Source organism: Anomaloglossus baeobatrachus, chromosome 6, assembly GCF_048569485.1.
Source record: "Anomaloglossus baeobatrachus isolate aAnoBae1 chromosome 6, aAnoBae1.hap1, whole genome shotgun sequence".
Taxonomy (NCBI): Eukaryota; Metazoa; Chordata; class Amphibia; order Anura; family Aromobatidae; genus Anomaloglossus; species Anomaloglossus baeobatrachus.
In genome coordinates this window covers 473,653,076-473,677,384 of record NC_134358.1, presented here as the reverse complement: position 1 = coordinate 473,677,384, position 24,309 = coordinate 473,653,076, and the positions used below count along the sequence as shown (strand labels likewise).

Below are 24,309 nucleotides of genomic sequence, written 5' to 3'. Positions count from 1 at the left end.
TCCTTAAGACAGACTTCTAGTGATAAAGGGTTGAACATTTTGGGATTTTCCCTCCATATTGAAACCTGCTGCTGTTGGCAGTTCCTGGCAGCGGCTCGTCTTTCCTGGTGAATACATCATGCCCTCTGACCAGGCCCGGGGTACTTGCTTTTGGGAAGGTCACAAGATATAGCTTTCAGCTGACCAGGCATGTGGACATCTTTCTTAGAGGCAGTATAAGTGCCATTGTTTATAAGGTTTCTTTCTGTGTACACGGCTCTGATGATACCATTGCTACAGAAGCCTGTGCTGTATTAGACCTAATTACAGGAAATACTGCATATGGCCATCAATGTGTAATTCCCGAAGATCCCCTTTAAGGCTATAAAAATGTGCTCTGAATGCTGCTCTTTATTAATTGAAAGTGAAACTGGGGACATCTGTTTTCCTTCTTAGAAAACCAACAAGCTTATTCTTCAGGCAATGACCCTTCTCAGAAGTGTGATGGCGGTTTCTTCAGTCACCCCACCCCCACCGGACCACGCGTTAAGTGGATCTCAAGGCAAATAGTCACTCGTCCTGTGCTGATAGGATGAGCTTATTAGCCTAGCTAAAAACTTAGAAACACATACTGTATTCTAAAAGCTGAGGCCGGTATTGCTCAATTCTTACCGAGATAATGGACAGTTATTAGCTATATAGAGCAAAACTGCGCTAATCCCGGGCACGTGAAGCCCATGCACATACACATGTATTGGTGGCCTCTGTTTTTTGATGGTGGTTTTTCAGTATATGCATCAATAGTCACAATGCCAGGCCAAGAAACGGCAAATGCTCCTGCAGTTATGGTAAGCGTCCAGTTTGGGTTCAATATAATTTTTCATCAATGTAAAGGGATGCAGTGGTTCTTTTCTTGTTAATGTTGATGTATCAGCGCCTGCAAAAGCAGATGGAAATAGAACCACAAAATAAATAACACCGCATGCACTACTGTTTTCCGGATTTTGGTTGAGTCTACTAAATACATCCATATAGCATCCTATTTTTTTTTTATGGGTACATTGCCATTATTAACATAGGCAACTTTATCTGATCATGTTAAAGGGAACCTGTCATCACTTTTTCGGGCTATAAGCTGCGGCCACCACCACCGGGCTGTTGTATACAGCATTCTAACATGCTGTATATAAGTGCCCAGGCCGGGGGTATAACCTAAAAAACACTTATACTGTATATAAGAGCCCGGTGGTTGTGGCCGCAGCTTATAGGCCAAAAAAGTGGTGACAGGTTCCCTTTAAAGGGAAACTGTCATCAGGTTTTTCCATTATAACATGCGGCCACCACCAGTGAGCCCTCATATACAATATTCTAGAATACTGTATATATGTGTTCAGGCCGCTCTGTATAACATAAAAAACAGCTTTTATTATACTTACCTGTGGGGCGGTCGGGTCCAATCTGCATTGCTGGTCTCTGCGGCACCTGCTCTCTTCCTTCCATTGCCATTCTCCTTCCCAGCTCCATGTGGATGACATGTCTTAGGTCATCCACATAGAGGCCTCCATTGCGCTCTTGTGCGCACGAACTCCACTCTGTCCTGCTGAGTGCAGCGCCGAGTGCTAGAATGCGCAGGTGAAGATTGCATGTGCATTACAACACTTTGATCTGCTCTCAGCAGGTTAGAGAGAAGAGCACTTGCGCAAGAGCACAATGGAGGCAGGTGAGTATAATCAAGGTCTTTTTTAAGTTATACACAGTGGCCTGGGCACTTACATGCAGTATTCTAGAATGCTGTATATAAGGGCTCACTGGTGGTGGCTGCATCTTATAAGGAAAAAGCCCTGGTGACAGGTCCCCTTTAAACTGTTGATGTCCAAAAAAAAAACCACAATGACATACGTACGAAAAAAGATTTTTTTTTTTTTATTTGCTCATCTGAACCTGCTCCAATGGAGATCAGCAAAAAGACTCAAACTGTCTCAGTCCAGTTTCCAGATCTGTGGATCACTGCTCTAAGGCATAAATATGGGCTTTAAAAATGTGCAGCAGATTAAACGGTCTTTACCCATCGCAACCACAGAACAGCCTTTCCTTTTTTACATTCATTTTGAAAGAAATCTGTCCTCTGGTTTTGCTTTCCTTTCTGAGAGTATCATATCGGAGACAGACCCTGAGTCCAGTGATGTATCACTTAGCTGCTTGCTGCAGGTTGATTAAAATCACGGTTTTCTCTACTGCAGATTTACCAGCTATCTGAATGCTGAGCTCTGTATAACCCAGCCCACATCACGGATTGGCAGCTTTCTGTGTGCACTGTGCAAAGCCAGAAAACTGCCAATCAGTGCTGGTGTGTTTGGACTACCTAGCCGTAGGTTTACTAGTGATCGCTGGAATCAGGGTCTTTCCCTACATTATGCTGCTCTCATCTTTGGTAGCAAAAATCTGGTGACCGTTTCCCTTTAAAAATGAAAGCCATCAGTGGTTGCTGTGTGTTTTGTTCTCTTGGGGTGCAACATCACTGGTTCATTTAGCCTTGTACAGGAAGGTTGTGTTTTTATACACAGTGTATATATGTATATATTTTACTGTGAAATCCTTGTGGTTACTTTTCCAATTTTATGTAATCACTTTGTGCAATATTTCAGTTAAAGGATATACAGTGACCAGTATTTCTGTGCTTCCCTTTTTGACAGTACCATTTGCTGTTACATGTGTGACCAAACTAAAAATATTCCCATACTGTGTCATTGGTGCATTTTAAGGTCTTTAAAGGGGAGGACCAAAGGCAAAGGAAATTTCCTCTAAATCCCCCATCTATGTAGTGCTGTAATCTAAACTAATTTATAATATGCTTGCATTAAAAATTCCCTATCCCTCTCTAACTACAGCATATAAACTTCTATTGTATTTTTTTTTCCTATGGCCTCTGATGACTTTGTTTGAGAATCCCAGTGCATTCTGGGATACTTAAATGAAATGTCATCAGGGGGCAAAAGCTGCTTATTTCAAGGGCTGGAGTCCCTGTGCTCTGCAATGTGCACAATGACTGTGCACTCTGTCAGCTCAGATCAGCAGTAACTAGCCAGTAATAGAGTTGTCAAGATACCCAGCATGCAGAGACAAACGTCATCCCATCAAGTGACGTCACTGGTCTCTGCACGCTGGTATTCTGACACCGCTCTGTTGGTGACTCTCTACTGTTAATCACAGCCAACAGAGTGTGCGGTCATTGTGCATATCACATAATGCACATTGTGCAGGGACTAGCCCAGCCCTTGAAATAAGCATCACTGCTCATGCTTCATTTCAGAGAGGGAGCAGAGACAGGGACCGCAGCCTCTGCACACTGATGGTGCTTCGTTGGCATATCTCAGCATTCACTGTGATTTTCAAACAAAGCGTCATCAGACTGGAAGTAGGGAAAAAAATATAATAGCAGTTAGTGTAGTTGGGAAAAGGGTAGACAATTTTGAATGTAAGCCTATTAGAAATTAGTTTTAGGTTGTGACACTAGGGATTTAGAAGAAAATTTCTTGTCTTTAGACCTCCCCTTTTAAATAGTCATGGTCCTTTTGCGCAAACTGCATGAATCAGAAGTACATGCCAATAAAGGAAACCTTGTGATGTCTTACCTAAGGCACTCCTTACCATCTTACTCCCTGAAGTCATAGCTGTGAAAAACCTCTAAAACCCGATTTGATCAAACAAGATAGACTTTTAGGACCGTGAGGTGGTGTCTGATATCGGATATGGCTACACAGCAACTTTGGCCACAATACAAGTCGGGTGCCCATAGTTTACTACAGGTCACTGCTACAGGGCAGTACAAGTCAATGGGGTTCAATGCAACCATGAGGGTACCGCAACAAAAATCCTAATCAGTTGGGTGTTTTGTGACTTGTTGCAAAGTGACTCTGTGGCGCCCTGGACAAGCCAGGACGTCACAGGTACTGCAACAACACACCCCACGCCCCGGTTAGGCACATCAGTCACACACAAATCCTTGTTACCTCCCTCCAGGGGCTGATGTCCACACCAGGTGGGGTGGAGCCAGGCGGTTGGCCCCACCCACTGAGGAGTTCACAGTCCTGGAGGTGGGAAAGGAAGTCAGAACAGTTAGGGAGATGGAAGTGGAAGGAGTAAGTGGCAAGTGAGGAGCAGACTGACCGTGTCCGGGTACGTGGCCCGGGCACATACAGCAAGGTTGGCAGACGGTGGTGACCATCTGCAGGAGGGGCCGATCGATGCGGAACCGTAGGACCGTGGACGGGCGGTGGCCCGCCGGTACCGAACCGGGGAGCGAAGAGAAGCCAGCACAATCCGGAAGGGCCTACGGACCCCGACCAGGCTTGGAGTCGCCGTAAAACCGGTCAAATCCGTTAGCGACGGGAACCTCCGGGGTTTTCCAGCAGCAAAGACCCGATTTTTGAAGGCAACCGCGAAGGGAAATACAGTCACCGCCAAGGCTACAATTCCCAGGGCTAGAGCCTGCGGGCAAAAGGGGCTCCCTCGGCATCTATCCACGCTGGGGAGCGGGTTACCGGTGGGAAGCCGGTTACCGGTGGGAAGCCATCGGGGCCGAAAACACACTACAGGTGCAGGGAAAGGCAGTCACTGCCAACCTACCGGGAGTGACCACCGCAGCCGGCTGCGGGACCCGTCCATCCAGCCGTTTGTTTTACCAGAGACTCAGTATACGTTATTGGCTGAGTGAGTACCACCGTGCCGTCTGGCACCGCAATGCCCCCGCGACCCTGCACCTCACCAAACCCTGCCATCCACTGTCCAGTTACCCTCACCGGGCCCCGGGACCACCAAAACCCCCTACCCACGGAGGGGAGAGAAACATCTCGGCTGCTCCCTGTCATCGCTCCCGGGATCCCCGTCCAGAGCAGCGGTGGTGTCCCAACCTCACCACAAACCGTGGGTGGTGTCACGGACCGACTTCCCAAACCCCAAAAACTATCCCCTTTTCACTCACGGGCGAGGATCGTCGCTCGAGTCCCCGGATCCGGCCCACCGCTCGAGCCACCGAGCAGCAGCGCCGGACCCGAGCGTTAGCGAGAGCGCGGCGGCGGCGGCCTCCTCCCCGCCCGCGACAACTCCTATTGATGTGTATGGAATTTTGATGTAGCAACTACATTTAGCAAACTTTGGTTTAGTGCCTTGTGTAGTCCTAGCCTAAGTCTGCTGTCTTTGGAGGGAAAGTACAGTGAGGACTTAAGCTTTTTTTGTGTTTATCCCAGAGCTTGATTCACAGCTACACTGCTCAGTACTGCATTATAATACCCTACATATATCTACTTCTGAACATGTGCTACATAGACAGGAGATGCCTCATCACTCCCATACACTACAAAGAGACATCCAAGCAGTAAGTATCCATTCATCAGTTTGGAGACAGCTGAATATTTTGGTCTTCAGAGAGGAAAACTAGTGAATAAGCAGGAGATAAGTCTCACGATGCCAAAAATGGTCTTATTCCTCATGTCCTCACAATGTCAGCTTTATTCTTTAAAGTTTCCAAAAGGGTAAGTTTACATTAAATCCCCTTTGCATGACTCCAGCTAAGAATATCCATATGAAGGTTTAGTAAAACTCTGTACATGTTTTATTTGAAATTATAGAACAAAACAGCAAAAGGATCCAGCTGGGCTCCAAAGGATAAATAAACTTTTCTTTCATCTTAATTAAAAAATATCCATAGTAAATGTAAAGACACCGGCTTGTACACACTGATAGATGGCAGATGTATACCACACTTTACGCGTTTCGGCAGGACGCCTTCTTCAGGTCATAGTCATGTCCACACTAAAAGGATATTTATAAATGTGTACACAGAGCAAAGAACCAACCCACATGTTCTTAATAAATTAATTAAATTGGGGAGTACATGTTGCTCAAGTAGAATCACAAATAGAGAAAAAAAAAACCTTGATGGATTTTTGTTGGATACTCATTTTCTTAAAGGACTGAATAGCAGACATGATTTTGATTTTGTGCTATTGATAGGTTAAAAAAATGTTTTCTCAATATTAACAGGTAACTAATTATATGAGGGGTTAGGTTTTAATATATAAATTATAAAAAAACAGAAAATAGAGAATTAATTAGTAATTACTGAGGGGTCTCTGCTGTAATAAATGCTTTTTATACTCCTTAATAGAACTGTATATTTAGATTTCATACATATTTAGTGAAAACTGTTTAATGAAAATGAAATTATAATATATTTGTATGTATTTTTGTCTGGATGAATATCTTCTGAATTTCATTAGGGTAGATGACTACTTCATGGTCATATATCATTGTAGTTTGTTTTTTCTCTGCATTTGTGATTCTACTTGAGCAATGTATACTTCCCAATTTAATTAAGAACATGTGGGATGGTTCTTTGCTCAGGGTACACATTTATAAAGTGTGGACATGACTATGACCTGAAGAAGGCGTCCCGCCGAAACGCGTAAAGTGTGGTATACATCTGCCATCTATCAGTATGTACAAGCCGGTGTCTTTATACTTATTATGGATATTTTTTAATCAAGATGACATAAAGAAAAGTTGTTTTTTTGTTTTTTTTTTAATTTATCCTTTGAAGTCCAGCTGGATTCTTTCGCTGCTTTGTTCTATAATATGTCATGAACCTTGCTGGACTTTGGGATTCACCTTGAGGATCTATACAGGCTTAAGGCCCCGTCACACTAAGCAACATCACTAGCAACATCGCTGCTAACGAACAACTTTTGTGACGTTGCTAGCGATGTTGCTGTGTGTGACATCCAGCAACAACCTGGCCCCTGCTGTGAGGTCGTTGGTTGTTGCTGAATGTCCTGGGCCATTTTTTAGTTGTTGCTCTCCCACTGTGAAGCACAGATCGCTGTGTGTGACAGCGAGACAGCAACAACTAATGTGCAGGCAGCAGGAGCCGGCTTCTGCGGAGGCTGGTAACCACTGTAAACATCGGGTAACCAAGAAGCCCTGTCCTTGGTTACCCGATATTTACCTTTGTTACCAGCCTCCGCCGCTCTCACTGTCAGTGCCGGCTCCTGCTCTGTGCACATGTAGCTGCAGGACACATCGGGTAATTAACCCGATGTGTGCTGTAACTAGGAGAGCAGGGAGCCACCGCTAAGCATTGTGCGCTGCTCCCTGCTCTGTGCACATGTAGCTGCAGCACACATCGGGTAATTAACCCCATGTGTGCTGTAACTAGGAGAGCAGGGAGCCAGCGCTCAGTGTGCGCTGCGCTCTGCACGTGTAGCTGCGTGCACTGGTAACCAAGGTAAATATCGGGTTGGTTACCCGATATTTACCTTAGTTACCAAGCGCAGCATCTTCCACGCGGCGCTGGGGGCTGGTCACTGGTTGCTGGTGAGCTCACCAGCAACTCGTGTAGCCACGCTCCAGCGATCCCTGCCAGGTCAGGTTGCTGGTGGGATCGCTGGAGCGTCGCAGTGTGACAGCTCACCAGCAACCTCCTAGCAACTTACCAGCGATCCCTATCTTTGTTGGGATCGCTGGTAAGTTGCTTAGTGTGACTGGACCTTTACTCCGGCAGTAATGAGTGGTTTTGTTTCCATTGTTGTAATTTATTTATGGTATTTATTTTTTTAAATGGCGCAGTGACGCACGTGGATCTCCATGGGCCTCGTGTATAAAACTATAGTACTGAAGTGTTGGTGCTGATTGTATCATTCTGTTCCTTCAGTACTTTTTTAGTGTTCTTGATTTTTCTTATTCCCCCCCCCCCCCCCCCCGCTTTGTTAATAAAGTTTGCATTGCGTCCATGTACAAGTGTTGGGACAAGGCTTTCTCTGTATGTTTAGGATTTGTTATACTCTGTGACGTTAAACAGTGTTCTTTTGTGTTCTAGGCCATTTTTTTATACTCTTTACCACTCTTGACTTCTGTGAAGTATGCTGCCAAAGGACCGGAAAGGCGTAAGTCACCATTCAAGAGAAGTGGGTTTCCACTAATGTTGTAATATGCACTTTTTTTTTCCACAGGCGAAGTGTCCTTGGTTGTAATTGAGGGTTGTATATGAATCAAGCACAATGATACTCAACAATGTTGTGTTATAAAAAAAATAAAATATATATATATATATATATATATATATATATATATATATATATATATATATATATATATATATATATATATATATATATATATATATATATAATAATAATAATATGCGCCATCCCACAAAATGTATTATTTTTTGATTTGAAATAGGCCATCATTATACAGCCTGGTTTAATTCTTGATGCATGTGTTTGGTTCCTTTTTAAACAAATCATGTGCAAAAACCCCACAATCTGATATAGGGTTAATCTATAGGTAAATGCTGCCTTGCCACCACACTAAAAGCATGGCTACTGGGAGGAAATGAGATTATATTTTCTCTGTAGCCACTCACTTTTACAGGAGCGCGTACAGAGCAGTCACCACTCACTATTCTGTGAGTGGCGGCTGAAATCATTTTTTGGCATTTTGACAACGCTCTGTCCAGATGTTCTGCAGAGCAGACTGTCAATCGTTGACAGGGAGTGATTTCAGCCGCCGCTTACAGAATAGCTAGTGGTCACTGTAAAGCTGGTGTCACACACAGCGACAACGACGTCGCTGCTACGTCACCATTTTTCTGTGACGTTGCAGCGACGTCCCGTCGCTGTCTGTGACGTCCAGCAACGACCTGGCCCCTGCTGTGAGGTCGCCGGTCGTTGCTGAATGTCCAGCTTCATTTTTTGGTCGTCACTCTCCCGCTGTGACACACACATCGCTGTGTGTGACAGCGAGAGAGCGACGAAATGAAGCGAGCAGGAGCCGGCGTCTGGCAGCTGCGGTAAGCTGTAACCAGCGTAAACATCGGGTAACCAAGGGAAGACCTTTCCCTGGTTACCCGATATTTACCTTCGTTACCAGCCTCCGCCCTTGCTGCCAGTGCCGGCTCCTGCTCTGTGCACATGTGGCTGCAGTACGCATCGGGTAATTAACCCGATGTATACTGTAGCAAGGAGAGCAAGGAGCCAGCGCTAAGCAGTGCGCGCGGCTCCCTGCTCTCTGCACTGTGACATGTAGCTGCAGCACACATCGGGTTAATTAACCCGATGTGTACTGTACCTAGGAGAGCAAGGAGCCAGCGCTAAGCGCGGCTCCCTGCTCTCTGCACATGTAGCACAGCGACGTTATGATCGCTGCTTCTGCTGTGTTTGACAGCTAAGCAGCGATCATAACAGCGACTTACAAGGTCGCTGTTGCGTCACCGAAAATGGTGACGTAACAGCGACGTCGTTGTCGCTGTCGCTTAGTGTGAACCCAGCTTAACTCCTTCAAACTGGAGAGGCTGCAGGGAGGAAAGACGTTAATTTCCTCCCTGTAGTTAAGTGGCCAGACAGCATTTTATCTGCAGAATATCCCTATATTTGCAGGTAAACTATGTTTTGGCCCATGACACGTGTCCTTTAAAGTGTTTTAAACATTTAGTTTAAACAGCTAGCTAAATGTTTTGGGGTTTTTTTGTTTTGTTTTTTTTTGGAGTGTGGGGGGAGCTTGACATGGGCAATGTTTCATCAATCCTTGGATCTATTGAGCCTTACATCTTGCCTTACATCTTGAAGGGTTTTGTAGAGTTTTATTTAGGATTGGTGAAATTATTGATTTTATTTTTTTATTAAATCAGGAATTTTATTTTATTTTCACATATATTTTACATTTACTCATCATTTGCATTTTATTTTTCTATTTTTTGAGGGGGTCTGGAAGTATTAACTGACATTTTATTCATCAAAATGGCATACAACGCTCATGAATTTGGTGGAAAGTAAAAGATAGGTGTTTGGGGTTGTTTTTGTTTTTTTTGTTTTTTTTAATCAAAGTTGCATCTTCTTCAAAAGCTCTCAAAACAAAGATATATAATTATTTATTTTTTTTTAAATATCCATAAAAATACACCAAGGAGCGACTGAAGTAGATTTGCACCAAATTTTTGACTTTTAAGTCACAATGGATAGGCAGAAAGAATCTGGAATCTTAAAGCTCCGCCCACAAAGGCGGAAAGCAAAAAAAAAAAACAAAACACAACAGGCAATAACAGACTGAAAAAGGGCAAATAGAATAATTGGGTGCAAAAAAGACTGAATTAGACAAAAACTGAATTAAAGGCAGTGATCACTCGGGGCCAAAGTGTTCTGATATCGTTGTGTAGCTGGCAGGGGAGAAAAAAATTGACAATCGCTCAGGCCGGAGCCCAGTATGAAGGACATGGGCTACAATATACCATCGTACACGCGTCATGTATTCATTCAGTAGTTCAGGCCTGGGCCCTGTATGAAGGACTTGGGCTACAATATGCCATTGTATACCCGTCACATATTTATTCACTAGCTGTGAACCATCACCCTGCTTCTATCTCGTGTGTACTCACTAGAGCTTTGATGTGGCTCATGTCAGGAATTCAGTTTTATGGTCTTTTCTCTGGATTTGCACAAATTTTACCTTTCAAAGAAAAAGTTGAAGGATAAGACCCAGATAGGACACGTTTCATGTAGGAAACTATTAATGATTTACCTTCTGATGAGCTGTCACCACATTCTCTTAGCTCAAGGTTTCTTAAGCACAGTTCAAACTGGTGCATTTTTGGCTAATTTGCTGTCTGTGTGTGCAAAGACTGCAAACTGACCAGCATGGCTATTGTCATCCATTTTATTGAGCCCAATGAGGCATTTAATGACGGGCAGCCTTGAGTACATCCGCAATTATAACAAGCTTATAAAGGCAGAATTTGCAGACATGACTAGTCCACTAATTTTAGTGGCCATCTAACTCCAGTCCGTGGCTCACTAAAAGTTTTGTGTGATTTTAATGGGGTATTCCACGTGGAAGAAAGTTGTCACTCTTCCATAAGATAGATGGTAACTTTTACATCCTTGGGGTCCTAACCGCTTGGGACTAACTGCCTTCCATGTTTGGGGCACTCTTGTCCCCGTCAGGATGGAGAGGCAGTGTCTATGCTCCACCACTGCTCTATGGTACTGGGAACAACTGCTCTATACTGGTGATTGTGTAGGTAGGGTGATAACGACTACCTACCGCTATACACCATTAACCCATGTCTCCAGACATTATTGTGCTGTGTTGTTTGTGTTTAAGGACACTTTGTTGTGATTTGAAGTTCCCCAAGATATCGCATGTATCCGTCTACTCCATAGAGTAAAATGAAATGGCATGTTTTTGTAGTATTTCTGTTCCCCTTTTGTTCCGCTTTCAAATAGTAGAAAGTGATTTTTCTGCGATGAGTCGCGATAGGGCATCGATTGTGAATATTAACCACAAAATCGCTTTACACATTACATTTACATTACACTTATTACACATCAACATTTTAGTGAACCACGGACAGGAGTCAAATGGACGCTAAAATTAATGGACTAGTCATATACTATGTTGTACCACATTTAAAAAAAAAAAGGAAAATTCGAGTTTTCTGTAATTTTAGACTTGGAACCTGTGTTGAAGGAACAATGATATTTGATTATAGTGTAAGCTTGCTTGTTATAAAATGGTCAAACAAAAACCAGGATAATTGTGGTATACTTCGCGCTGCTGTACAAAGAATCACTCCAAATAATAAAAGCAATGGTGATGGTTTTATTCTACGCGTTTCGAAGAGATATCCCCTCTTCTTCCTCAGGAAAATCCTGAAGAAGAAAATTCTCAGGAAGAAGAGGGGATATCTCTTCGAACCGCGTAGAATAAACCATCACCATTGCTTTTATTTGAAGTGATTCTTTGTACCAGGGCTGTGGAGTCGGAGTCGTGGAGTCGGAGTCGGAGCTCATTTTGGTGGAGTCGGAGTCGGTATAAAATGCACCGACTCCGACTCCTAAAATATATAATAAATTGGGGACAGGAGTGCAATGCAGAATGTGCTGAATATTTTACTAAATAACAACATTTAGTATAATGCTTATATTTAAGTGAAAAATTTATTGTAGTACAATGTGAACATCAGACATTTAATTGTTTTTATGATACAATAATCAAGATATTTGGATAGAACATAAAATATTTATTGGAATACAACTTTAGAACACAAAAAAACTAATAAATTGTAAATATGTAATATATATAATATATATATATATATATATATATATACAGTGTATATACACACACACAAGATATATATGTAATCTACTGTATATTACATAGTGTATTACATATTTACAATTTATTACAGTTTTTTGTGTTCTACAGTTGTATTCCAATAAATATATTTTATGTTCTATCCAAATATCTTGATTATTGTATCATAAAAATTATTAAATGTCTGATGTTCACATACACATATTCATGTACTACAATAAATTTTTCACCTAACTATAAGCAATATATGTAGGAGCCGGAGTCTGAGCCGGAGCCGGAGCCGTAGTCGGTGCAAGAGAATTTGAGGAGTCGGAGTCGGAGTCGGTGCAAGAGAATTTGAGGAGTCGGAGTCGGAGTCGAAGGTTTGGCTTACTGACTCCACAGCCCTGCTTTGTACAGCAGCACAAAGTATACCACAATTATCCTGGTTTTTGTTTTGCTTCTGCCTTTGGCACGTGGGATCGGCTGCAGCGGTTATGTCTCTATACTGGTTGTGAGTCTCACAACCTTTCCAGGTGAGCGGTTTTCCTATTACAAGTCACCATATTTTACACTGGTAAGACCCTATTGCGCTCCTTATATCCACAGCTTTTTCCCTGTCTGTTTATAAATTGGTGGCATACGGCTAGGGTTTGCCATTCTTTGGTGTCCTCAGAGGTTGGACTTCTCCCACCAGAGTGTGTGACTATGAAGGGTAACTAGTAGAGTTGAGCAGATAGGGAAAAATCCAGGTCCGTCAGCTACCCGGCAGGTTGAGAAAGAAGTCCGGATCAGATCCGGAGTTCTGCCCTATATATGTCAATGGGGAGTGGAATCCGGGGACGAGTAGAGGGAGATCGAGAGAGAGATCGCCGGATCGTGCACCCGGAATTCCGGGTCGGACTCGTATCTGCCGCTCAAACCGTGCGGATCCGGATTGTGCCGATCCGGGTCCGCTCAACACTAGTAACTAGTGTAGCTTTGTGTTCCCTTCAGTTTTACATACACAGCGGTGCTCCCAGTCTTATCTCTCTAGTATACATACATATTCTTGTTTTTTTGGTTTATAGCAATGGACAGAACGTTTGTTCATATTCTTATAAACCTAATTATGATATATAGATATAGTTTTACACTACATTTCTTCTGTCCTCTGGCTGCATGGCATTATACAACTTTGTTTGATCTCTTGAGAACAGTCCTCCATTGTTGGATAATTCCCCCTTAGAAGTACATTTGCTGGGGTCAGTCCTGATGCAATCTTGGAAACCTCTTGTGAAGACTTTAAGCTTAAGGCAGAAATTCCAAGTCCTATCTAGTCTGGTGACTTCATCATTGAGGTTTTTTTTTTTTTTCCTTCTGCTTTGGAAGCCTATAAATCCACTTCCTCTTTGCTCCTCGGCATTTTCGAGCTTGTCCTCGTGAAGCTTACTTCGTGCTGTGACTCTACATTATGCTCTTACAGGAAACTATCAGCGTTTGGGTGCGAGATCCTAAAATACAGAAGCATGATTGGCATCACTACCTGGATTATGAGATCTGCATTCATGTAAGTCTTAATTTTAATTTTTTTAAGTTTGGATGATTTGAGCACTCATGTTATGAACCCTCTCGGAAGATATATATGTAAGTATCCTGACATCTGTTATTAAATGTCTTGGCAGACGAACAGTATGTGCTTCACAGTGAAAACCTCCCGGGTCCGAAGAAGATTCCGAGAATTTGTGTGGTTGCGCCAGAAACTTCAGAGTAACGCAGTGCTGATGTGAGTGACTGTGCCATTTCATGTGTGCGTGCATATCATTTATTTGCATACTTAAATGAGATATATAGATATTTTCCTTATTAATGTTAACATTAAGTTCAGGATTCAAAAGTAAAAGGTTAAGTAACTTTGTAGGTCTGTCCGTCAGACATTATTGGATTCTACAAAAGGGCGAAACGCATTTTTATAACTTATTTCTATAGCGCCAACGTATTCTGTAGCACTTTACTATTCCAGGAGGGTCGTGTATGAACTATAGAAAATATTACGCCGCAAAACATTATTCCACAATACTAGATTGTTTTATTCTACACTTTTCTGCACCAATATTTTTAAAAGAGCAGAATTTTGGCATAGATCAACACACTAGAAGCCAAAGGAATATAATCCGTTCCAAGTCTGCAGAGATTTAATTATTGAATCGTATTCTTTTTTTCCAATAAACCATGCCCTTACTTTTCTTTCTTTCAGTGAGCTGCCAGAACTGCCACCCAAAATCCCTTTTTTTAATATCAACAATGCGCACAATGTGGAGCAGCGCGTTCGCGGCTTGCAAGAATTTTTGAATAAGTAAGTACGGTTTCTCTCAAAGTGCCTGAAAATTCATGTCCTGTGTAACAGAGCCATCTAGCGGCTGCCGTCATAGTATATGGGATTTCTGCAGTCGCCACTCTTGAATCGCCCTTCCCCCTCCAGGGAATGAGTGTTTGGAGTAATTATATAGAAGGTGGAGCTGTGAACGCTTCTTGCCTTGTGCAGTCTGTCCTCTACATAACCCTATGTCCTTGTTTTAACCCACATATACATATGCGGTCTACACATAGGTTATAAATTCTTATCAGAACAGGCCGTGGATCTGCCTTTACTATGTCTGCTGCGTTCATGTAAGGTACAAGAATGACGTATTGATGTCAGAGCCGGCACGCTGCATTTTACTGCCAGAGTTCAAGAATCAAATGATTCGCTGTTCATAGAATACATTAAATCACTGTAACAAAAGTCGAAGTATACCTGTTTATGAAGAATTGTGTGTGTGTGTGTGTGTTGCCCTGTCATAAAAAGATATGACAAGATATGGCTCCTGTTCACATGTTTTTGTTGTTTTTTTGAGATGCAGTTTTTTGGGTTTTGCGGTATATACTGGGGGTGTAGATAGCCCCCTATTTTGACTGTAGTCTCCGCTCATCAGCCACATGGTGGTTTTAAATGGTGCTAGATCCTAGACTAGATGCCCATATACTTGTAGACTCTTAGTCCAGGAGAGACACGACACTAGTATAGTGTCCCATCGGAGAAAGGTCACCTTGCCGCGGTTGATGGGCACACAAGAATTGGCCAATTTTTTGCACAAAGAACCTTCATTTTCTATGTATATTCTATATAGCATTAATGTCGCTTATATTTCATATATTCTCTGTTTGCATATGTCTTGGCGCTTACAGAGTGCTGCAAGTTATGGCAGCAGTCACTTGTTCACACATTTTATTTGGCGTTGCATTTTTATGGTTTCTGCAGATATGGGTCATGGGTCAGAAAACTCCATAGCAAGAGATGTCTTGTGGAATAGTCGCAATCCTTCAGCAGGTCATAACATGCTGTTACATAGTACAGCTAAGACACATGTCCATTTATGTTCAACTAAGAGATCAGAGCGGTTGAAGGGTAGGCTATAGGGACATCCATAATGCATGATCCAGTCAGCCCTAAGAGCAAGTTTTTCCCTCCTGATCCCGAGCCTCTGTCAACAGGATCAACATTCAGAGCCACAAATTTATACACATGTATAGAAGTAATTTAAAAAAAAAAAAAACACAAACATCTAAGCCATTTGAATTAACCATCGAGGGGTCTTGATCGGACCAGCTGGAAACACACTATCACACAGATTAATAGTTCTCGTCTAAAAATTGAAACTTTTTTTTTTTTTTCCCCTCCAGGCTGACGGATTGCCCTGGGTTTTTACATTAAACCGCTTTAGATCATACTGTTATTTGGGCTATTTACGTACTTTTACTAATTTATTGTCCCTTCTTATTCATCTTTTTATCAAGACCAAATAAATGTAATTGTTCCAAATTTTCCTCGTATCAGAGATCCTCCGTACGGATTATCAGTTTAGTGGCTCTTCCTTGTACTTTTTCTAATTCCAGGACCTTTTTTTTTTTTTCTATGAACTGGTAACGCGGACTAAAGTGCATATTCCAGATGGGGTTGCACAAACACTTTGTGATGTGGTAGTATTATGTCCCTACTAGTTAATGCCTCTTTTAATACATGAGCATATCCTGCTGGCCTTAGAAGTAGCCAATTCACATTACATGTTGCTATTTAGACTGTGACATACAAGTATACCCGGATCCTTCTCTAAAAGTGACTCTCCTAGTTTTACTCCACCTAGAACATATGTTGCCCTCATATTATATTATCAGTGCCTGACATGTAGAACTTTACATTTCTCCACATTAAGCCTAATCTCCCAAGCCTTTACACATTTTCTCTTTTGGCAAACCTTTCTAAATAAAGTTCTCAATAGATTGCTGCAGGTTGCATGTTCAACCACATAATTTTTCAGACTTCTCCTTGCCCATTGTCTTGTGGCTGAGAGAGGGGGATCAGAGGACTAGGGATCCTCATAGTTATTGGTGGAGTTCAAAATGGTCTGACTCCTACAAATCTGAATATTTGTTACAAAAAGGTGAAACATATATATTTTAGTTAGGAATATCCCCACTATGTAGACTTTCGGTTCACACCTAATAACCCCCCTCCCGCACCAAAAATAAATGGATCCAAGCTTGATCAAATGCCAGAACTGTGTAAAGGAAATCTCCAACCACAGAGTAAATCTGACTATATTTTTTTTTTTTAAAGAAATAATCTATTTGCTGTTGGGATTAAACTCCAGTTCCTTGTAAGGAAAAGGAAAATGGTTAGACCCCAGACCTGTATAGTCTTTTCTCGGTTCTATCTGTACATTTCTTGCCCAGAACAGATCCCAGCTGAGGGACGTAGCTGGAAAGCATTTACGTTTTCCTCTTGGGATGTGTTCTGGATTTTGACAAGAAATTATTTGAGCTAAGAGAAAACGTTTCTGAAGTCCTTTGTTCTCTATTGACCAGTACGTGGTGTAAGCGATTTTTTTTCCAGACGGTAGATCGCCATAATCCAGAATAGACCGTGAACCAGAAGACGTGCCCAGACATGAACTCCTCAGCCTATACAAATGTGGATGACTCTGAGGATAGTCATAGGCCCCAATTTATCAAGATTGGCGCTCCGCACGGAGGTGTTGATGAGGGATCTGGGTGGCATGTAAGTCATATGCCTCGTAATGAAACGGGAATGACTGATGAGTGGGTGGACCTCGTCCCAAATCTTACTCCAGCTATAAAAACACTGACAAAGTTGGCATGCTGCAGATTTAAATCTGCAAGGAAAAAAATTAGCAACATATGCATGAGACTTCAGGATTCTCATTCACTTTGCTGGCATCATGAAATCCTTAAGGTGTTGTGGCAAAACTCCACAAAAAACTATAACAAAACTGCAACGAGTGCACAGTCCCTAACAACAAATTGGAGAAAAAGCTCCCTTTAAGGCCGGAGTCACACTTGCGAGTGACTCGGCGAGTGTCGCATCAGCATCACCCAGTATGGCCGAAAACTCTCTGGACAGGAGCGTTTCAGCTGCATAGAAATACATGCAGCAGACCCGCTCCTGTCGGGAGAGAAGCCAGCTGTGCCTGGTGATGCGATCCGATAATTGTCCGAGTCATACGTCCATGTGAGCGTACTTGAAGAGAGGCAATAAGGCTGATCAGCATTGTGGCACACCATCAATGTCTTAGGGTTCTTTTTAATCTAGTAGAAAGAAATGTTCAATGTAACCAACTTTCTTAAACTTTTCTCTTTTTTTCTATTATACAATATGAACAGTACCACTATGGGGCTGAACATTTAGGTGTGCTGATAGCTGCTTAGGTAGTTTTTGTAAAAAGGAAAGTTCTGCTATTAGAAATGTTGGTGGCCCTACTACTAGAACGCTCAATTGTAACCGGGTCATGTTCTGGCAGACCAATCTGTTAGCAGATTTTTGCTATTCAATCTGAAGACCGCAGGAGATAGATGCTGACACACAGAATTTAATGATGTTATTTATTACCCTGTGTGCTGTTTACTTATGACAGTTTTATCACCTGGGATTAACATTGCCAGACTACTTCAGTCACAGCATGCCCCCTCCCACTGTGATTAGCAGCTCTCGGTCTATAGAAATGTGCATACAGAGCCTGGTGTGGGCAGGGCAAACTTTTGCAGCTCTGCTGCATGACTGAATCTAAAAACTGATTATCACAACTGCTGCAGCCAGTAATCTAAGTGATACATCTTTGGATTTAGAATCTCCTTGCCTACATTATGCTGCTCTCCGATGAGGTGGCAAAAACCTGCTGAAAGATTCCCTTTAAGTGCTGCTTGACTGTGGAAGTGGCTGTGCTGTGCTGCTGATTATTAGAAAGCATATCACAGGGCTTGGCAGCTGGAGGTAGGGCACTTCAAAGCTTCAGACAGAGGAGGCATGTGAAGCCTGATCTGAGCAAGGGTGCTCAGACTGCTGTCACTGAGAAGTTGCCCTGCCCCCACCAGTGATGTGCGCTGCTCAGTTCGATAAATTTCGGTCCCCAGATTGGAAGTAGCAGTGACTGCATTGCAACAGAGCAATACATGACCCACACATAGAGGAGCATGACCTATGAATGGGGGTTATATTAGTAGTTCAAGACCTCAAACTCCTTTATTCAATGTGCTGGACTTGTACTTCAGCGATCTGGAAGCTGTGTTATCAGTAAGCTTTGCCCAAGCCCTATGTTTTGAATCCTGCACCTGTATGTATGGCTGACATCCGGCGCCGAGACTTTTTAATTTTTTTTTTTTTTTGTCTAGGTAGGGGTGGGCATATGGTAGAAAGATGAGTCTTAAAATGCGTCATATTCCACTAGAATTTTAGTGAAAATGATTTTTCATTACGGCATGCCTAACATGTCCAGCAAGGTGACCACACAGCGTAGGCGTCCTCTGCCCATTTGGTCTAGTTTAATGCAAAGGTTAGGACAATAATATAATCTGTGTGTGGTGCTAGAAGTGTCCACTGTGACTCGGTCGACTTTTAAAAAGCTATTTTCTAGGAAATGAAAGCTGATCTCTTATTATGCGTTGCACAGACTCATTTATTGTGGGTCGGCTTTGATACAAGAGCCCTAATGTGATTGGTGGTCGGTATATGAAATATAGTTTTTCTCTTTAAAAAGAGAAAATCTGTCTCCAGTTTTTTGCCCTATAAGCTGCATCCACCACCAGTGGGCTCTTTTATATACAGCATTCTAACATGCTGTATATATATAAGAGCCCAGGCCGCCATGTAAAACATAAACACTTTATAATACTCACCTAACGGTCGCGCTGTGGTGGATTCTAGTCAGATGGGTGTCTCCGTTGTCTGGCGCCGCCTGTTTCGGCCATCTTCGTCCTTCTGAAGCCTGGGTGCATGACGCATCCTACGTCATACACACTCACCAGCATTTAGGTCCTGAGCAGGCGCACTTTGATCTGCCCTGAGCAGGGCAGATCAAAGTATTGTAGTGCACCTGCGTGGGATCGGCGAGTGTGTATGACATAGGATGTGTCATGCACCCAGGCTTCAGAAGAAGGACGAAGATGGCCAAAAATGGAGGCACCGGCACCGGAGAACAGACTCCCATTTGACTAGAATCCACCGCAGTGACCGTTAGGTGAGAATTTATAAAGCCATCGGCCTGGCTCTTATATACAGCAGTGGAACCTTTGATTACGAGCATAATTGGTTCCGGCATTGCGCTCTTAAACCAAGTTACTTTTTTTTTATCAAAGCGAATTTTCCCATAGGAAATAATTGAAACACAGACATTTCGTTCCACAGCCCAAAAATATTCTGTTTTGTATTACTGTAATAGGTTTATTTAAATGTACAGTATTCTTATAAAATTATTACAGTACACTAATACAAAATACTGTGCAGTACAGTAAAAAAACATTAAATTAAACTGCACTTTAGCTTATAATAACATTGTTGGTGTGTGAGAGGTATAATATAAGCAATGTGCTGCACTGGTTAGCAGAAAGAAAGTACAATACTGTATCCACAAATGAAAATTCATAGATATGCTATATAGTATATTCTGTACTGTACAATGGTATACTATATACAGTACATATGTACAGAAATTTGCCGTCAGAGCGTGGTTCTTCTTGCAAAGCATTGCTCTAAAACAGTTACAAATTTGTAAAAAGCCTTGCTTGTCTTGCAAAACGCTCTCAAACCGTAACTCTTAATCCAAGGTTCGACTGTATATGTATCCTCTGGGTACGTCACACTATTAATCTGGGTTTGCTCTGAGAACGATTACACTCTATGCTCAGTAGAGGGCAGCATACACTGCCTGTTCACCCTCCACATTTTATTTGGCGGCGGGCAGACTTGCATTTTAGATCTTCCTTCATAGATGACATCATATTGGATACTTGAACAATGTCTTTTAGACGAGGTTTTCAAGAATGCTATTTGCTTTTCTGGCTTCGTGTAGATTGTTATATATGTCTCCTTGAGGGCAACTGGATCTAAAATAAATGTGGCTGGTCATTTAGCCCCGCTAAAACTTTCACCAACCTCCCTGAAGTTCCTGAATGGCAGATGGAATTACACAGCTTTACATTGATGGCTACCTCAGCTTTATCATGGGGGATCCTTGGAAAGCTTAGTGTAATCGCCTCTATTTTAGGACGATAGCATACACAGATGTTTGCTATGGCTGTTGTATTGATTTTGCAATATTTAACCCTTTACAATGGGTATAAAGGGCTTCTAGGAATTTTCGGGCTGTTGCAGAATCTCTTGTGTTTACATCATCTTGTATTGTTTTATGCCATAAGTCATTGTACACTACCAGTAGTCCTTTTCCAGCCCTTGTACCCGGATTAGGAGAAGTTTTGTTACCTTTTTCTATGACTACATTGCTGTTTTAGTGCCTCTTTTATTGTCCTCCTGTCCTGGTAAATTAACCCCAATCTCTCCACCAGAGCAGCACATGACAAGTTCGTAAAGTTTTATGTTCATCACTTGGGCTCGAATTCTGGCACGGTGATGAAACTATAGCCGATTTATGGTTTTGGCAAACAGGTTACCATCATTGTCCCCAGGAGACCAGGCTGTTACATGTCATTAGGGGGAGGAGACTGATTGGTCTGATGGAATTTCAACTGTTGATACCGTTGGTAGCATAAGCCACTCTTCTCTTGGAGTGTACATGAACACTCGGTGGATCTGAACGTTCTTGTGCATGAGAGAGTTGGGCAAGAGAGCTATTGGCCAAATGCTTATATTACTGGCCGCTATGTTATGTATATGGGGTCCTTTAGCTTAAATTGGTTGTCCGTACAACAAATAGGTCATGAGTATCAGATCGGTGAATGTCCAAAACCTGATCTGGGTGAACTTTCAATTCACTGCCTCCTTGGTGAGGTCTCCAGCAGTCCTACAGTGATAACACTGCCATCATTCATGGACTGCTGCTCCCAGTCACCAGCCTCTGAGATCACTTACTGTATATGCGAGTATCACTGTCGAGGCCAATGATTGACTGCTGAGGTAAAGTAAATGGTGTACATGACTATTTCTGCAGGACAGGCAGGGGGCTTTGATAGGCGACAGGTACTTTATTTTATGCTATTTTGTGTCTAGGAAAGCTGGATGATGACCCTGTTAAAACTTCCATTGTGACCATATTAGTTGCCACTCAATGCCACGATCTCACTAGGCTTGGGTTTAGTTTTAAAGTAATCCAATGGGCCCAGGGTGTCCTGCACGAATAGGTCCCATCATGTACAGGCACTGGCACTATAGGAAAGAAAAGTCAAAAATACTGGAACAGAAGAATGGTATGTAAGCACAAGCGAACAAGGTGGAAGAAAAGGTGACATGAAGACCACTCGACATCCCGCATTTCAGTAATTACCAGTCTGATGACACATTAGTGTCTGATTTGCCTCGTATTATGGTACGCTTCCATCAGGAGTTGCATTGGCTGCTGCAGATGTCACCGTAGATCGGAGTTTCTTATGTGCATCTTGGGCATTGCTGCAGAAATTCTTTGGTGGCTGGTAAATGATCTCCCTCTCATTCTTCAGTTTGCGTTCCTGCTGCCGACTCTCCAGGCTCCAAATTCTTGCTGTCCTGCCTCTGATTCATTGGTGCACATGGCTGTTATAATGATTTAGACCGGGCTTTGCCCATACTTGTTTTTAAAGAGCCTGTTTGTTATTATGTGGCACGCTATTCATTTGAGGTAGATATATAGATTACAGTGTAGTTACGATGACAGAAGTATTATTCACCAGAAACCTCTACAGCTCCGATAATTTGCTCCTGTATAAATTTACATGATAAATACGACCCTTGATGTCTTAAGAGAACCATTACACGGCAAGAATCATTTATAGTCGTTTGTACATGTAGTGTATTGACCAGCTCTGCGGTGACACCATGTAGCGGCAGGTGATGCTGAAGAATGAAATCCAGGATGCATGGAACTTGTTAACCAGGTCAAGTTCTTTATGTATCGCAGCTGAACTTTTTCTTTCCTCTTGGCTCTTCCGTCCATGGGAGAACCTTGTGTGCTCCCAATTTTGCATATAATTCTTAAAACAAGGCTGTTTTTTTACCATTTCTCATGAAATCCTAATGGAGCTGACCCACTTGTGGACTTCTATTTAGAAGTTCCGTATGTTTTTTAATTTGTCTGGAAACTCATGAACCTGTTTCTTTACCAATACAGTCATTACGTTTTATTTTTATTTTTTTACACCATTTCATACAGTGGATATATAATGTTATGGATGCAACTTGTAATGGGACCTGTGTATGTTGTAGATGACTACGTACTCTGAAGAATTATCTATCCTCTTCTTAAACTCTTGTTTTAGTTGATTGGCCTGCTTTAGATGCATTATTGAATTCCAGCTATTATAGAAGGTCTCTGTCTTTCATTGATTTAAAGTGATTGTTCAGAAGGCTCAAAACTGATATGCAAGTCAGTACCTACAATGTATGATCATCTGTTTATTATGATTGCCAGCTCTTTAGCTCAGTTTCATAGGCGCAGCACTTTCAGTTGTGACTACAGCTTAGCTACTTATTTATACCCTGGGAATGACACTACTCTTTGCGACCCCCCTTTGTGAAGAAGCCCTCGCGAAACGCGTCGGGGTCTGTGGAACTGCATCTCCCTTGCTGGCGTGGTTACTATGGGTATGTGTCATCTCTAACCTCTCTTAAACCTATGTCTCTTATGGTTACCAGTTTTTGGCAGGAGTGGAAGTGGCGTCCCCTCACTCCCTTTATACTTCCTGGGAGTGATATGCTCTATTGAGTTAGGATTCTGTGCTGTTTGCCTGCCCTAAACAGTAATTACATCTCTGCACTTCATTGCACTGTATGTATTTTACTGGTTAACCACTGAGCACTTTATTGTGGTAAATTACTATTCATGACACATTGTTCCCAGCTAGAGGATATTTAATATATTTATGGCCAGCAATGGTATGCATGTCCCACTCTTGTCTGTATCCTTGCCAGCACACCTTGAATGAATTTTATTGTGTTTGTTATACCATTGTTTAATAAAAATACTGTATTTGCATGAAGGTAGTTTTGTTGACTCCTTTCTTTGGTCTTTATATGTATATATGGAGTCACTACCAGGGATTTTGTATCCTTTTTGTCCTCTATAGGGGTTATGGTGATCCTTTGTGACCACCAAAAATTTCCCCCACATGGTTATGTTCAGATGTTGTTTATATTTATAGTATTCTGTGTTTTCACAGCTCAGTGTCCTGAACTAATGGACTTTCGGGCACGCGAAAAAGCGTGGCTTTCACAGCTAAATGGAGTGTTTGGTGAGGATTCAAACATTGTTCTTAATACAGGTGGAAAGGATGATGAAGATCTTTACAAAAGATATAAAAATCTCCTTAATAGACGCACGCGCCTATGGTGGAATAAGTCTTTTCTTGAACGTTATGTGTCCAGAGACCTGATACCCAGGGGGTTAAGAGTACAAATATTCCCTTCATTTGAGATAGATGATCTCACCTTCAGGAGTGAATGGGAAAATCTGGCATCTACCTGTTCTAAAGGCTTTATGAAAATGTTAATCCAACTTAATGAGAAAACCCTGAAGGAAATTGATATTGATATTGAAAAGATACAGAGGGATATGAGTCTTACTCTTACTCCTGAGCAGAAGACGAAAATGGAGGCAGATTTGGATACTGAATTCAAAAAATGGGAGAAGGAGATCCTGGCAGTTAAACATAAAAAATATATAAGGGACTCTGGTGATTTTCAGA

The 24,309-nt window shown here is 42.1% G+C and overlaps 1 protein-coding gene across 2 annotated transcripts in view; it reads left to right on the top strand.

Moving 5' to 3' along the window:
• The window catches only part of SNX10 (sorting nexin 10), a 66,671-nt gene that overhangs the window by 34,084 nt on the left and 8,278 nt on the right, over window positions 1-24,309 (top strand). For both annotated transcript variants that reach the window (XM_075315341.1, XM_075315340.1), the window contains exons 2-5: window positions 7,853-7,919; window positions 13,574-13,657; window positions 13,773-13,873; window positions 14,345-14,443. In XM_075315341.1, the coding sequence (XP_075171456.1) occupies window positions 7,896-7,919; window positions 13,574-13,657; window positions 13,773-13,873; window positions 14,345-14,443 (308 nt within the window). In that variant the 5' untranslated portion in view covers window positions 7,853-7,895. The remainder of the gene's footprint in view (window positions 1-7,852; window positions 7,920-13,573; window positions 13,658-13,772; window positions 13,874-14,344; window positions 14,444-24,309) is intronic.